General features: G+C 47.3%; 1 protein-coding gene across 2 annotated transcripts in view; it reads right to left on the bottom strand.

Annotated features, from left to right (window-relative positions):
- The window catches only part of ZDHHC4 (zinc finger DHHC-type palmitoyltransferase 4), a 14,943-nt gene extending 2,152 nt beyond the window's left edge, over nucleotides 1-12,791 (bottom strand). The window contains exons 1-6 of one of the 2 annotated variants that reach the window (XM_056534192.1): nucleotides 12,685-12,791; nucleotides 8,405-8,534; nucleotides 8,100-8,161; nucleotides 6,298-6,476; nucleotides 2,979-3,104; nucleotides 305-549 (exon numbers count right to left, since the gene is read on the bottom strand). In XM_056534192.1, the coding sequence (XP_056390167.1) occupies nucleotides 305-549; nucleotides 2,979-3,104; nucleotides 6,298-6,476; nucleotides 8,100-8,161; nucleotides 8,405-8,527 (735 nt within the window). In that variant the 5' untranslated portion in view covers nucleotides 8,528-8,534; nucleotides 12,685-12,791. The remainder of the gene's footprint in view (nucleotides 1-304; nucleotides 550-2,978; nucleotides 3,105-6,297; nucleotides 6,477-8,099; nucleotides 8,162-8,404; nucleotides 8,535-12,684) is intronic. The other variant, XM_056534194.1, reaches the window with a different exon arrangement.
- Nucleotides 12,792-14,357: the final 1,566 nt, after the last annotated feature.

Here is a 14,357-nt window from a genome sequence, read left to right as displayed (position 1 = left end):
GCTAAGGGCAACAGGTTTTGATAACTCTCCTCCTAAGTGTCTGATCGCGTGAGGTTCGATCTCAGGGAGTCCCCGGGATCTCCTGTACGGGGCTGACCATGGAGTGCAAGGTTGGCACACGCTAAATGCATTCTCTATGGGCGCCCCAGAGATACACGAGTACAGTGGATTGATAGAGGTCATAGTAAGGCCGCCCTGTGTTTGGTTTCTTGTCGCCGGCCCCCTTCACCTATAAGCACCCGTGTAAGTTGACACTCTATAAATCTTATTTCCGGACAAGGTTATTTCAGCATTACACACCCACCTGTATAACATAAACTAAGCTGGCGATCTCTTCGTGTCCCCCGCTGTCCACATAGGCCGCGGCCATCATATGTGAGAGCAGCACCACCTGCAGGAGGAACACCGTAATGACAGCAGCTAAGGAGGCGGCTGTGAGAGTCAGACTCAGCAGGTACAGGAGGAAGAATCGGATATTCCGGGCTCCGATGCAGTTATTCACCCAAACACAGTGATGGTCGAAGCGTTGGATGCAGCTCCCGCAGACACCTGAAGGAGGCAGATAAGGACACGGCTGGTGACATGGACGGAGACGTCATGGGGCAACTCTGTAATGTAACAGGTTAAAGGGCAACTCTGATCAAGAGGTAGAGAGGGTTTTGGGCTATATTCGGAGTTATAGTAATACAAAACATGTTGGATGTACTGGGAACAGCAAAGAACTAGTGGTGGCTCTCGCATGTTTCCCAATCTGTGGGTCTCCAGCTCTTAGCATGCAGGTAGTTTGCCCCCCTGTATGTAGGACCCCCCCCCTCCTCTTCCTATAGGTAGCCTGCCCCGTGTATGGAGGACCCTCCCCCCCCCCTCTTCCTATAGGTAGCTTGCCCCGTGTATGGAGGACCCTCCCCTGTAAGCAATTTTCTCCCTGTATGGAGGACCCAACCCCGGTAGGTACAGTGACCCCCCGACTTACGATGGCCCCGACATATGATCATTTCAACATATGATGGCCTCTCAGAGCCCATCGTATGTTGAAGGCAGCATTGACATATGATGCTGCTGTGTGTCGGGTCCATCGTACAAACAGCTATGTGACAGCGCTGACAACTTCAGCATCTGACAGATAGTTGTTTAATGTGCCCGTGTGCCCCGTTCTGCCTCCTGTTACTCACATGCTGTCCTGCTAACTCATACAGGCTTCCACTGTGAGCTCCATGTAAGCCCCGCCCCCCAGTGCAGCCATAGCCAATAGCCTGCAGCATCTTGCTGCAGGCATCCAATGAGCTGCTGGCTGCCCTCCCCTTCCTTTCCTATAGAGCTGTAGTCGGCAGGATGGTAATGGAGGACATTCTGTCCCCCCTGAAGGTATTTAAAGAACTGTACAGTACTGTATGCGATGTCACACATCACATACAATACATATACACACTATACACCCCATACATCAATGTTTCCCTATCAGTGTGCCTCCAGCTGTTGCAAAACTATAACTCCCAGCATGCCCAGACAGTCAATGGCTGTACATTACATGCATGCTGGGAGTTGGAGTTGTGCAACAGCTTGAGGCACCCTGGTTTGTTAAACACTCCACATACAATGGTCGTCCCAGAACCAATTAGCAGTTTCCCATAGAGATATGTATTCAACATACAATGGTTCCGAGGCCACAGAACCAATTACCATTTTTACATAGACATATGTACTCGACATATGATGGTTTCAACATATGATGGTTCTCCTGGAACCAATTAATATCATATGTTGAGGGACCACTGTAGTTTGCACCTTGTATGGAAGACACTTCTTGTATGCAGTATGTCCCCCCCCCTGTATAGAAGACACCTCCTATATGCAGTTTGCCCCCATGTAGGTAGAATGCGCCTTATATGGAGGACACCTCCTGTATGCAGTTTGCCCCCGGATGTAGGACCTCATGTAGGTAGTTTGCCCCATGTATGGAGGACACTCCCCCCCCCCCCCCCACCCCCTTATATGCAGTTTTCCCCCTGTATGGAAGACACCTCCTGCATGTAGTTTGCCTCATGTAGACAGTTTGCCCCCGGATGTAGGACCCCATGTAGGTAGTTTGCCCCATGTATGGAGGACACTCCCTCCCACCCCCTTATATGCAGTTTGCCCCCTGTATGGAAGACACCTCGTGTATGTAGTTTGCCCCATGTAGGCAGCTTGCCCCCATCCCCTTGAATGGAGGACACCTCTTGTATGCTGTTTTCCCCTACTGGATGTAGGACCCCCTGTAGGTAGTTTACCCCCCTGTAGGTATGACTCCTCCCACAGGGGCAATAAACAAACATCTTCAGCTTCTTCCTGCGGCTATTAGAGGTTGTCCGAGAGCTTCCCTACCTACGGATTGTGCATGATGATGTCGTTCGTTGTGCACATCCTAGAAGAAGTGACATTTGCGGCCTCTAGTGTCCACAGACAGCATCACTAGAGGCCGGGAGCCCCTGGAGGCCTCACTGCTAGGACCCCTGTGGCAATGATATGCCATGTTCCCCACCGGACTGCTCGGCCCACCAGTTGGAAACTACTGTTTTATTATATGGTCAGCAGTTAACTGAATGGGTGCCTCTTATACTACACTTCTCCTATAGTGCCCACTGCAGCTGATCACTGAGGGCCTGACGTCATGAGACCACTCCAATGTTTGTCAAATGGTTAGATACTAAATTTAAAGTATTGTCTGGAATTAGAAACACATGGTTAACTTTCTTCAAAAAATAGCTCCACCCCTGTCCTCAGGTTGTGTGTGGTATTGCAACTCACCAATATTAATTCCCTTCAATCTGCAATACCAGAGGGAACCCATGAACAGGTGTGGCGCTGTTCTTGAAAGAAGCCATGTTTTTTTTTTTGGTCCCCCCCCCCCCATTCCTATTCATGGACAACTCAAAAAAAAAAAGAATAAATAAATGCTACAAAATAAAACCTCTTCTTTGTAAATTCTGACTTCTCACCGCAATGCTTGGATCGCGCCGGTTTCATCAGGTGACACGTTGGACACTTGTTGCTTCGGAAAAACATAACCTCGTCGTACTCGTACACCCCGAGACAAAGCGATTCATTCTGTTTGGTGACTCTTCCTGGAATACACAGAAAGGGGGAGATTTATCCAATCCTGTGTAGAGGAAAAGCAGAGCAGTTGCCCTTAGCAACCAATCAGATCGCTTCTTTCATTTTTAAATAGGCCTCTGCAAAATGGAAGGAGAGATCTGATTGGTTGCTATGGGCAACTGGGCAACTTTTTCTCTACATAAGTGGCTGCACTGCGCACATGGGGGAAGCTATAGAAGACTATAGCTGTTGCACACAGATCATCCCCCCACCCCTTTCCCCTTGAACAATGTTTCCCAATCAGGGTGCATCCATCTGTTGCAAAACTACAACTCCCAGCATGCCCGGACATGCTGGGGGTTGTAGTTTTGCAACAGCTAGAGGTCTACAGTTTGGAGTCCACTGCTCCAGAACATATAATAATCAGGTCCCAGTAATGCCGGATAAAGATTAGTCTTTTACGGTACTGATTAGACAGGCCTAGTGCTAGAATTTTTGTCACCATAGGCAAAAGCTCATTCTGCCACCCCTTGACGGTACCCCGCCTATTGGCTCCACCCTTTGACACGCCCCACCTTACTACTGGGGTGACACACTGTAACAAACCCCATCCTCAAGTGATCTCCTTACTACTGGTGTGACACTGTAACAAACCTCCTCCTCATGTAATCTCCTTACTACTGGGGTGACACACTGTAACAAACCTCCTCCTGACGTAATCTCCTTACTACTTGGGTGACACACTGTAACAGACCTTCTTCTCATGTAATCACTGTACTACTGGGGTGACACACTGTAACAAACCCCCTCCTCATGTAATCTCCTTACTACTGGGGTGACACACTGTAACAAACCTCCTCCTGACGTAATCTCCTTACTACTGGGGTGACACACTGTAACAAACCTCCTCCTCATGTAATCTCCTTACTACTGGGGTGACACACTGTAACAAACCTTCTTCTCATGTAATCACCTTACAGTGTCACCCCAGTAGTAACAAACCTCCTCCTGTAATCACCTTACTACTGGGGTGACACACTGTAACAAACCTCCTCCTCATGTAATCTCCTTACTACTGGGGTGACACACTGTAACAAACCTCCTCCTCATGTAATCTCCTTACTACTGGGGTGACACACTATAACAAACCTCCTCCTCATGTAATCTCCTTACTACTGGGGTGACACACTGTAACAAACCTCCTCCTCATGTAATCTCCTTACTACTGGAGTGACACACTGTAACAAACCTCCTCCTCATGTAATCTCCTTACTACTGAAGTGACACACTGTAACAAACCTCCTCCTCATGTAATCACCTTATTTCTGGGGTGACACACTGTAACAAACCCCCTCCTCATGTAATCTCCTTACTACTGGGGTGACACACTGTAACAAACCTCCTCCTCATGTAATCTCCTTACTACTGGAGTGACACACTGTAACAAACCTCCTCCTCATGTAATCTCCTTACTACTGGAGTGACACACTGTAACAAACCTCCTCCTCATGTAATCACCTTATTTCTGGGGTGACACACTGTAACAAACCCCCTCCTCATGTAATCTCCTTACTACTGGGGTGACACACTGTAACAAACCTCCTCCTGACGTAATCTCCTTACTACTGGGGTGACACACTGTAACAAACCTCCTCCTCATGTAATCACCTTACTACTGGGGTGACACACTGTAACAAACCCCCTGCTCATGTAATCACCTTACTACTAGGGTGACACACTGCAACAAACCCCCTCATCATGTAATATCCTTACTACTGGGTCGACACTCTGTAACAAACCTCCTCCTCATGTAATCACCTTACTACTGGGGTGACACACTGTAACAAACCTCCTCCTCATGTAATCTCCTTACTACTGGGGTGACACACTGTAACAAACCTCCTCCTCATGTAATCTCCTTACTACTGGAGTGACACACTGTAACAAACCTCCTCCTCCTCATGTAATCACCTTATTTCTGGGGTGACACACTGTAACAAACCCCCTCCTCATGTAATCTCCTTACTACGGAGGTGACACACTGTAACAAACCTCATCCTCATGTAATCTCCTTACTACTGGGGTGACACACTGTAACAAACCTCCTCCTCATGTAATTACCTTACTACTGGGGTGACACACCATAACAAACCCTCTCCCTATGTAATCACCTTACTACTGGGGTGACACACTGTAACAAACCTCCTCCTCATGTAATCTCCTTACTACTGGGGTGACACACTGTAACAAACCTCCTCCTCATGTAATCTCCTTACTACTGGAGTGACACACTGTAACAAACCTCCTCCTCATGTAATCACCTTATTTCTGGGGTGACACACTGTAACAAACCCCCTCCTCATGTAATCTCCTTACTACGGGGATGACACACTGTAACAAACCTCATCCTCATGTAATCTCCTTACTACTGGGGTGACACACTGTAACAAACCTCCTCCTCATGTAATTACCTTACTACTGGGGTGACACACCATAACAAACCCCCTCCTTATGTAATTATCTTATTACTGGGGTGACACACTGTAACAAACCTCCTCCTTGTGTAATCTCCTTACTACTGGAGTGACACACTGTAACAAACCTCCCCCTCATGTAATCACCTTATTTCTGGGGTGACACACTGTAACAAACCCCCTCCTCATATAACCCTCCTCATATAATCTCCTTACTACTGGGGTGACACACTGTAACAAACCTCATCCTCATGTAATCTCCTTACTACTGGGGTGACACACTGTAACAACCCCCCTCCTTATGTAATTACCTTATTACTGTGGTGACACACTGTAACAAAACTCCTCCTCATGTAATCTCCTTACTACAAGGGTGACACACTGTAACAAACCCCCTCCTCATGTATTCTCCTTACTAATGGGGTGACACACTGTAACAAACCCCCTCCTTATGTAATTACCTTATTACTGTGGTGACACACTGTAACACACCTCCTCCTTGTGTAATCATCTTACTACTGGGGTGACACACTGTAACAAACCTCCTCTCCTCCTCAGGTAATTAATCAGGGGTTTTGCTGGTTGGCGGGTGCTTCAGATGTTGGCTAACGTTATTGTCGTGGGCAGAACAGCGCCCCCATCAAGAGTTCGCTCTAGGCAGCGGCCTATTTTGCCTATAGGCAGAGCCGACCCTGTGTCAGATTACTGAAGCGGGTGGGAGCGCCCAGTCTCTGCTTTGTTCTCTTACCCGGGTCTGTCCTGCAGCATTTGTAGAAGAAGTACAGGTTCAGTGTTATCAGGATATACGGCAGGTAAACCAGCGCCCAGTTCAGCTCCAGTTCCAGAATGTAGTGGAGAACCTCCCCGGTGTACTCCGCAAACACCAGCGTATCCAGGACCAGGTGCAACAAGACAAAAGCGTGACTCCTGAAACCAGAGACGTGAGACAATAGAATGGAAAAATAAAAAAAATTATATACACACATATATATATATATATATGCATCTATGTGATTATATATACTGTATATATATAGATATATATATGCATCCTATGGCTTTCCAGCTGTTTGGAGACTCCAAGTATGTCCTTATGGCCTGAAGGATTTGTAGTTCCATATCTCAGTATTGTACAGGAGCAGGGAGTCCGGCGAGAAAAAAAAAAGACTTCCTGCCCCTGTACTGCAGGAGCAGGAATAATGGAGGAGGAATTACCTACCTACCAGATGGGATTCCCCACCTTCCCAATATGTGATTCTACCTGATCATTTCATTGTGCACATTGTACACGTGAGGGGTGGCAAATAAATGACCAACATACTGAAGGTTTCTATCTATAACGGGATTCCCTACGTAACTACTAGGGGCTTTTACCTAATAGGAGAAATTACCTACCTACCTACTAGGAGCTCCTACCTAATACAGGAGTATTCCCTAACTAACTACTCACTCAAGGCTTCTACCTAATAGGTAGATCCCCTAACCACTGGGGTGTTCTATGTTAAAAGAATGGGGGGGAGGGGGGGATTACCTACCTTATAGTGGGGATTTTATCTATTAGGGAGGATTCCCTAACTAACTACTTGGGAATTCTACCTAATAGGGAGATCCCCTATCTACTAGGGGGCTTCTACCTAAAAGGGAGGGGGAATTACCTACCTATTGGGGGATTCTACCTAATAGGGGGGATTATTTCTAATTGGTGGGATTCCCTACCTAAAAACCGGGGGCTTCTGCCTAATCGGGTGTACTCCCTACCTAACTTCTGAGGTCATCTACCTAATAGGGAGATTACCTACCTACCTAATAGGGGGATTACCTACCTTCCTACTGGGGGCTTCTACTTAATAGTGGGGATTTTATCTAATGGGGAGGATTCTCTACCTAATTACTTGGGGATTCTACCTAATAGGAGATCCCCTACCTACTGGGGGGGGGGGGGGGGGCTTCTATCTAAAAGGGAGCAGGAATTGCCTACCCATTGGGGGATTCTACCTAACAGGGGGATTCCCTACTGGGGAATTTTATCTAATAGGGGAGATTTTCTACTGGGGGATTCAATCTAATTGGGGGGATTCCCTACCTAAATACTGAGGGCTTATACCTATTAGGGGACATTCCCTATCTATTGGGGCTTCTGCCTAATAGGAAGTATTCCCTACCTACCTACCTACTAAGGTCTTCTACCTAATAGGGGGATTCTCTACCTACCTACCAGGGGCTTATACCAATAGGTGGGATTGCCTACCTACTGCAGGAACCTACCTAATAGAGTGCGAATTGTCAATCTACTGGGAGCCTCTACCTAATGGGGGTTATTATTTGTACCAACTGGGGGCACCCACCACCACCCAATCCCCTTACCCACAATACTTTGATTAGCCTCGGGTGGTGCCAACCCACGCTACGCCATTGACTTACATTACAATCTAATATCTGCCCTGCCGCCGCTTGAAATCGGACCACCCCTTTTACTAGAATTATTTTTGAAAAAAGTAGTTCTAGTCCTAAAGTGTAAATTTGAGATTTTAGGATAAAGTTGTTACATACCTGGTATGGAAGCAGCTGCTGATGCCTCTCTGGAGCCATGATGGTAACACGAGGGAAAGGGCCTGCAATGTACAATATGTGAATATGGAGCAATGGGACCTTACACAAAAGTTTTATAGTCTAGAACAGTGGTCTTCAAATTGTGGACCTCCAGCTGTTGCAAAACTACAACTCCCAGCATGCCCGGACAGCCGTTGGCTGTCCGGGCATGCTGGGAGTTGTAGTTTTGCAACAGCTGGAGGTCCACAGTTTAGGGACCACTGGTCTAGGTAGTCCAGGACAGCCTGGAAGAAGAGGTGTCTCACCTGTTCTGCTCTATGGAGGACGCCGTGCAGCCTGCCCGAGGATCTCCCAGACAAGAAGCAGAAAACAGAAACACAAAGAACGAGGAAAAACACATAGAGGATGAAAAGCCACAGAAAGTCCATGCTGGGACTAGAATAAAACACAACGTAGGTTAGTGTGAGCCAAAACGTACATGAACACAGACAGAAACATCTACATCATCGTCTCATCAAAACAACCCCTTTATATATTCCTTATCAGGACAAATAGATGTCATAGGGGGGGGGGGGGGGGGGGGGGGTTGGTCCTGCTCCGTACTGCCCTCCCACCTTGTAATAGCACTTGTTCAGCAAATGGCACACACAACCCCACCCACCACATGTGTATTGTAATATTGGGCACTATGCAGTAGGGCACAGTGTTGTTGGCAGTGGCCCGCTCGGTGGGGTCACCTATATATTACGGTGGGATTTATTGGTAAAAACTAAGAGCCTAAAGGGATTATTTCACAAAAAAAATGCATATCCTGCTGAGGTTAAAAAAAAAATATAAAAAAAAAAAATTTGAAAAAATAAAAATGTACTTACCCACCCCTGGTCCCCCTGATCTTCAGTCTTCTTCCTACTTAACCTGCCGGCTAAGCCAATCTCTGGCCGAGAATGGACACAGCTTCAGCCAGTATTTACTCCACAGGTCCTACCCCTAGCGCTTATCTCAGAAGCAAGAAGAAGAAGAAGACCATGGGACCGGATGGAGCTGCATGGGATCTGGGCTAGGTGAGTATAGTTTTTATTTTTTATGTTTTGGGGTTTTGTGCACCAAAGCAGGATATTAAAGGGTTATTTCGGGCAAAAAACACTTTATCCCCCTATTCAAAGGATAGGGGATAAGATGTCTGATGGTTGGGGGGGGGGGGGGCTGCTGCTGTGACCCCCCGTGATCTCCCTGCAGCACCCGCATTCTATGCGGGAGCTGCGTTTCCAGTTTCGGAAACCTCTGTGTTTCCCGGACTGGGGACGTGACGCCACGCGCCCTCCATTCGTGTCCATGGGAGGGGCCGTGATGGTCGTCACGCCCCCTCCCATAGACATGAATGGAAGGGGCGTGGTGTGACGTCACGTCCCCAGTCCCGGAAACCCGGAGGTTTCCAAAACTGGAGATGCAGCTCCTGCATAGAATGCGGGTGCTGCAGGGAGATCGCAGGGGGTCCCAGCAGCAGCCCCTCCCCCACCATCAGACATCTTATCCTTTGGATAGGGGATAAAATGTTTTTGCCTGGAATACCCCTTTAATTTTTGCAAAATGTTGGATAACCCCTTCTAAGGGTCTCATAAAGTGACGGCATATGTCCAGGATATGATATCATGAGAAAGAAGGGGCTGCGGAGCTGTGGCTGGCGTTACGTCATCTCCCTCTACCCCACCACTTCCGCGGTCTCAGCTGGTCCTCCGTACAACCCGTCCCCACTCTGTATATCATTTGTTTTTTATATGGAGCATACAGATTCTGTGGCACTGTACACTCAAATTGGTCCCTGTCCCCACTGGGGGGGGGGGGGGGGGTTGGCGGGAGATTCCCTACCTACCTAATAGGGGATTCTACATAATAGGGGGACTTTCCTTTCTACCTACTGGGTGTTTCTACAGATTGGGGGCATTCCCTATCCACATACTGGGGGCTTCAACCTAATAGGGGGGATTACCTACCTACTGCAGGAATCTACTGCAAAGGTTCTTACTAAAGGGGTATTCCAGGAATCTTTTTTATTTGACTATGCTACAGGGGCTGTAAAGTTTGTGTAGTTTATAATTGCGGTAAGCTTGTGGGGGTGTCGGCATATGGGGTGTAGGGCATATGGGGTGTAGCTGTGCAGTGATGAAAGGGTGCTGGTTTAACCCTTAACTGTCGTGACGCCAGGGTGAGGGCTCCTCTGTATATGCTGGTCCTATCACCACCCATCCAAAGAGCGATAGGGAGGTAAAATACATGATTGTCCACAACCGGAGGTTTCAGAAAACTGTCGGAACGTTTACTGCAGGTTTTATGCACAATCAAACAGGAACAGTCTTTATACAATCAGAGTCTATCAGGATCCTGACAGTTGGTTGGGACCTTGTGAGTTTTAAAGGGGTATTCCAGGAAAAAACTTTTTTATATATATCAACTGGCTCCAGAAAGTTAAACAGATTTGTAAATTACTTCTATTAAAAAAATCTTAATCCTTCCAGTACTTATGAGCTTCTGGGAGGGCAGTCTATAGGTCAGGGATTACCGCACCCTATACACTGCCTCCCCTATAGGTGCGTTTAGCTCCAGGTGGGCAAGGGCAGCGCTTTGAGCAGAAGCACGATGAACAGGATCTACCATTGATTGCTTCTGTCTGTAAGTGGAAGCACGCATGCGCAGGTGGACGGCCGAACACTACAGTGTTTAGCCTCTTAAAGGAGTAGTCCAGTGGTGATTCAGTGGTGAGCAACTTATCCCCTATCCTAAGGATAGGGGATAAGTTGCAGATCGCAGGGGGTCCGACCGCTGGGGCCCCCTGCGATCTCCTGTACGGAGCCCCGACAGCCCGCTGGAAGGGGGCGTGTCGACCTCCGCACGAGGCGGCGGCCGACACGCCCCCTCAATACAACTCTATGGCAGAGCCGAAGCGCTGCCTTCGGCAATCTCCGGCTCTGCCATAGAGATGTATTGAGGGGGCGTGTCGGCCGCCGCCTCGTGCGGGGGTCGACACCCGCTATCTCGGCGGAGAGCCGCGGCCCCGTACAGAGAGATCGCAGGGGGCCCCAGCGGTCGGACCCCCCCGCGATCTCAAACTTATCCCCTATCCTTAGAATAGGGGATAAGTTTTTCACCACTGGACTACCCCCTTTAAGGACCCATGACGTACCGGCACGTCATGAGTCCGTTCCCGTTCTATAATAGCGGGTCGGGCCTGGCCTCTAACAACGGCCGGGACCCGTGGCTAATAGCACGCGACACTGATTGCGGTGCTGCGCGCTATTAACCCTTTAGACGTGGCGTTCAAAGTTGATCGCCGCGTCTAAAGTGAAGCTAAACTAATGCCGGTTAGCTCAGGGGGGCTGTTCGTGATCGCCGCAGTAAAATCACAGCATCCCGAACAGCTGTAGGACAGCAGGAGGGTCTCCTTACCTGCCTCCTGGTGTCCGATCGCTGAATGACTGCTCAGTGCCTGAGATCCAGGCATGAGCAGTCAAGCGGCAGAATCATTGATCAATGGTTTCCTATGAGAAACCATTGATCAATGTAAAAGATCAGTGTGTGCAGTGTTATAGGTCCCTATGGGAGCTATAACACTGCAAAAAAAAAAAGTGAAAAAAAAAGTTAAAGATCATTTAACCCCTTCCCTAAGAAAAGTTTGAATCACCCCCCTTTTTCCATAAAAAACAAACAATAACAAAACAGTGTAAATAAAAATAAAATTAAACAAATGCGGTATCGCCGCGTGCGGAAATGTCCGAATTATAAAAATATATAATTCATTTAACCGCACGGTCAAAGTTCAAAATAGCGTATTTTATGTCACTTTTTATATAATGAAAAAATTAATAAAAAGCGATCAATACAAAAATGGTACCGCTAAAAACTTCAGATCACTGCGCAAAAAATGAGCCCTCATACCGGCCCATACACGGAAAAATAAAAAAGTTATAGGGGTCAGAAGATGACAATTTTAAACGTATAAATTTTCCTGAATGTAGTTATGATTTTTTTCAGAAGTGCGACAAAATCAAACCTATATAAGTAGGGGATCATTTTAACCGTATGGACCTACAGAATAATGATAAGGTGTAATTTTTACTGAAAAATGTACTACGTAGAAACGGAAGCCCCCAGAAGTTACAAAATGGCGTTTTTTCTTAAATTTTGTCACACAATGATTTTTATTTCCATTTTTTCGTAGATTCTTGTGTAAAATGACTGACGTCATTACAAAGTAGAATTGGTGGCACAAAAAATAAGCCTTCATATGGATTTTGTAGGTGCAAAATTGAAAGAATTATGATTTTTTAAAGGTAAGGAGGAAAAAACGAAAGTGCAAAAACGGAAAAATCCCAGGTCCTTAAGGGGATAGAGTCTGTGAAACAGCACTGCATTGCAAAACTACAACTCCCAGCATGCCCAGACAGCCAACGGCTGTCTGGGCATGCTGGGGGTTGTAGTTTTGCAACATCTGGGGGTCCGCAGATAAAACTGACACCATTGAAAAGACAACATAACACAGTGTACACCTGTACAGCCCATAATAACACATCTACTATTTACTGACACTTACTTACGACTACTAAACCGTTGCTGTCATACACAGTCAGACACACACACATGACCACCGGGCGCTGACATCTTGGGAAACGCGGAAGTGTTGAGCACATCAGAATGAAGGAAAAGTGTCTGGCTGCAGACTGGAGCTCCACTCTAGACAGGAAACATGTGACCTCCATTCAAATTTTTTTTTCTTCTTCATAAACTTTATTGTAACAACCATTTTCGCACGTTCATGCGTTTCCATATGCCGTACTTATATGATGCGTTTGTAGTTGAGCAAAATCTGCGACTATTGAGCAAAATACGCCTCAGAGGGTGACTGGGCATGCTGGGAGTTGTAGTCTTGCAACAGCTGGAGGCACTCTGGTTGGGAAAAATTGTCTTAACTCCTTGATCCAGACTTCTTAAATGAGCACAGAGCGTTAGGACTGATAATCAGATAAATATGTATTACTATGGCGGTAATGAAGGTCGCAACTTAATGTATAAAAAGTATTAACAGCGATATATTAAAGGGGTACTCCGGTGGAAAACTTTTTATTTATTTATTTAGTTTTTTTTATCAACTGGTGCCAGAAAGTTAAACAGATTTGTAAATTACTTCTATTAAAAAATCTTAACCCTTCCAGTACTTATTAGCTGCTGAATACTACAGAGGAAATTATTTTCTTTTTGGAACACAGAGCTCTCTGCTGAAATCACGAACACAGTGCTCTCTGTTGACATCTCTGTCCATTTTAGGAACTGTCCAGAGCAGCATATGGGGATTTTCTCCTACTCTGGACAGTTCTTAAAATGGACAGAGATGTCAGCAGAGAGCACTGTGGTCATGATGTCAGCAGAGAGCTCTGTGTTCCAAAAAGAAAATAATTTCCTCTGTAGTATTCAGCAGTAGAGATGTCGCTGTTACGCCGAGCGCTCCGGGTCCCTGCTCCTCCCCGGAGCGCTCGCGGCGTTCTCTTCTCTGCAGCGCCCTGGTCAGACCCGCTGACCAGGAGCGCTGCACTGACATTCACGATGGGGATGCGATTCGCATAGCGGGTCGCGCCCGCTCGCGAATCGCATCCCAAGCCACTTACCCGTCCCGGTCCCCGGCGGTCATGCTCCGCTCTCTAGGGCGCGCGCGCGCCAGCTCTCTAAAATTTAAAGGGCCAGTGCACCAGTGATTGGTGCCTGGCCCAATCAGCCTAATTAGCTTCCACCTGCTCCCTGGCTATATCACATCACTTCTCCTGCACTTCCCTGCCGGATCTTGTTGCCTTGTGCCAGTGAAAGTGTTTAGTGTTGTCCAAGCCTGTGTTCCAGATCTCCTACTATCCTCATTGACTACGAACCTTGCCGCCTGCCCCGACCTTCTGCTACGTCTGACCTTGCCTCTGCCTAGTCCTTCTGTCCCACGCCTTCTCAGCAGTCAGCGAGGTTGAGCCGTTGCCGGTGGATACGACCTGGTTGCTACCGCCGCAGCAAGACCATCCCGCTTTGCGGCGGGCTCTGGTGAACACCAGTAGCAACCTAGAACCGGTCCACCGGCACGGTCCACGCCAATCCCTCGCTGACATAGTGGATCCACAACCTGTAAGCCGAATCCTAACAGTCGCGAATTGTTCTGTGTCTGTATGTATGTCTATATATGTATGTATCTGTGTGTATATATATGTGTCTGTGTATATATGTGTCTGTGTA

This window comes from Hyla sarda, chromosome 8 (genome assembly GCF_029499605.1).
Source record: "Hyla sarda isolate aHylSar1 chromosome 8, aHylSar1.hap1, whole genome shotgun sequence".
In the NCBI taxonomy this organism is placed as follows: Eukaryota; Metazoa; Chordata; class Amphibia; order Anura; family Hylidae; genus Hyla; species Hyla sarda.
Note: the sequence above shows the minus strand (reverse complement) of the source record. Positions and strands in the feature narration are given on the sequence as shown.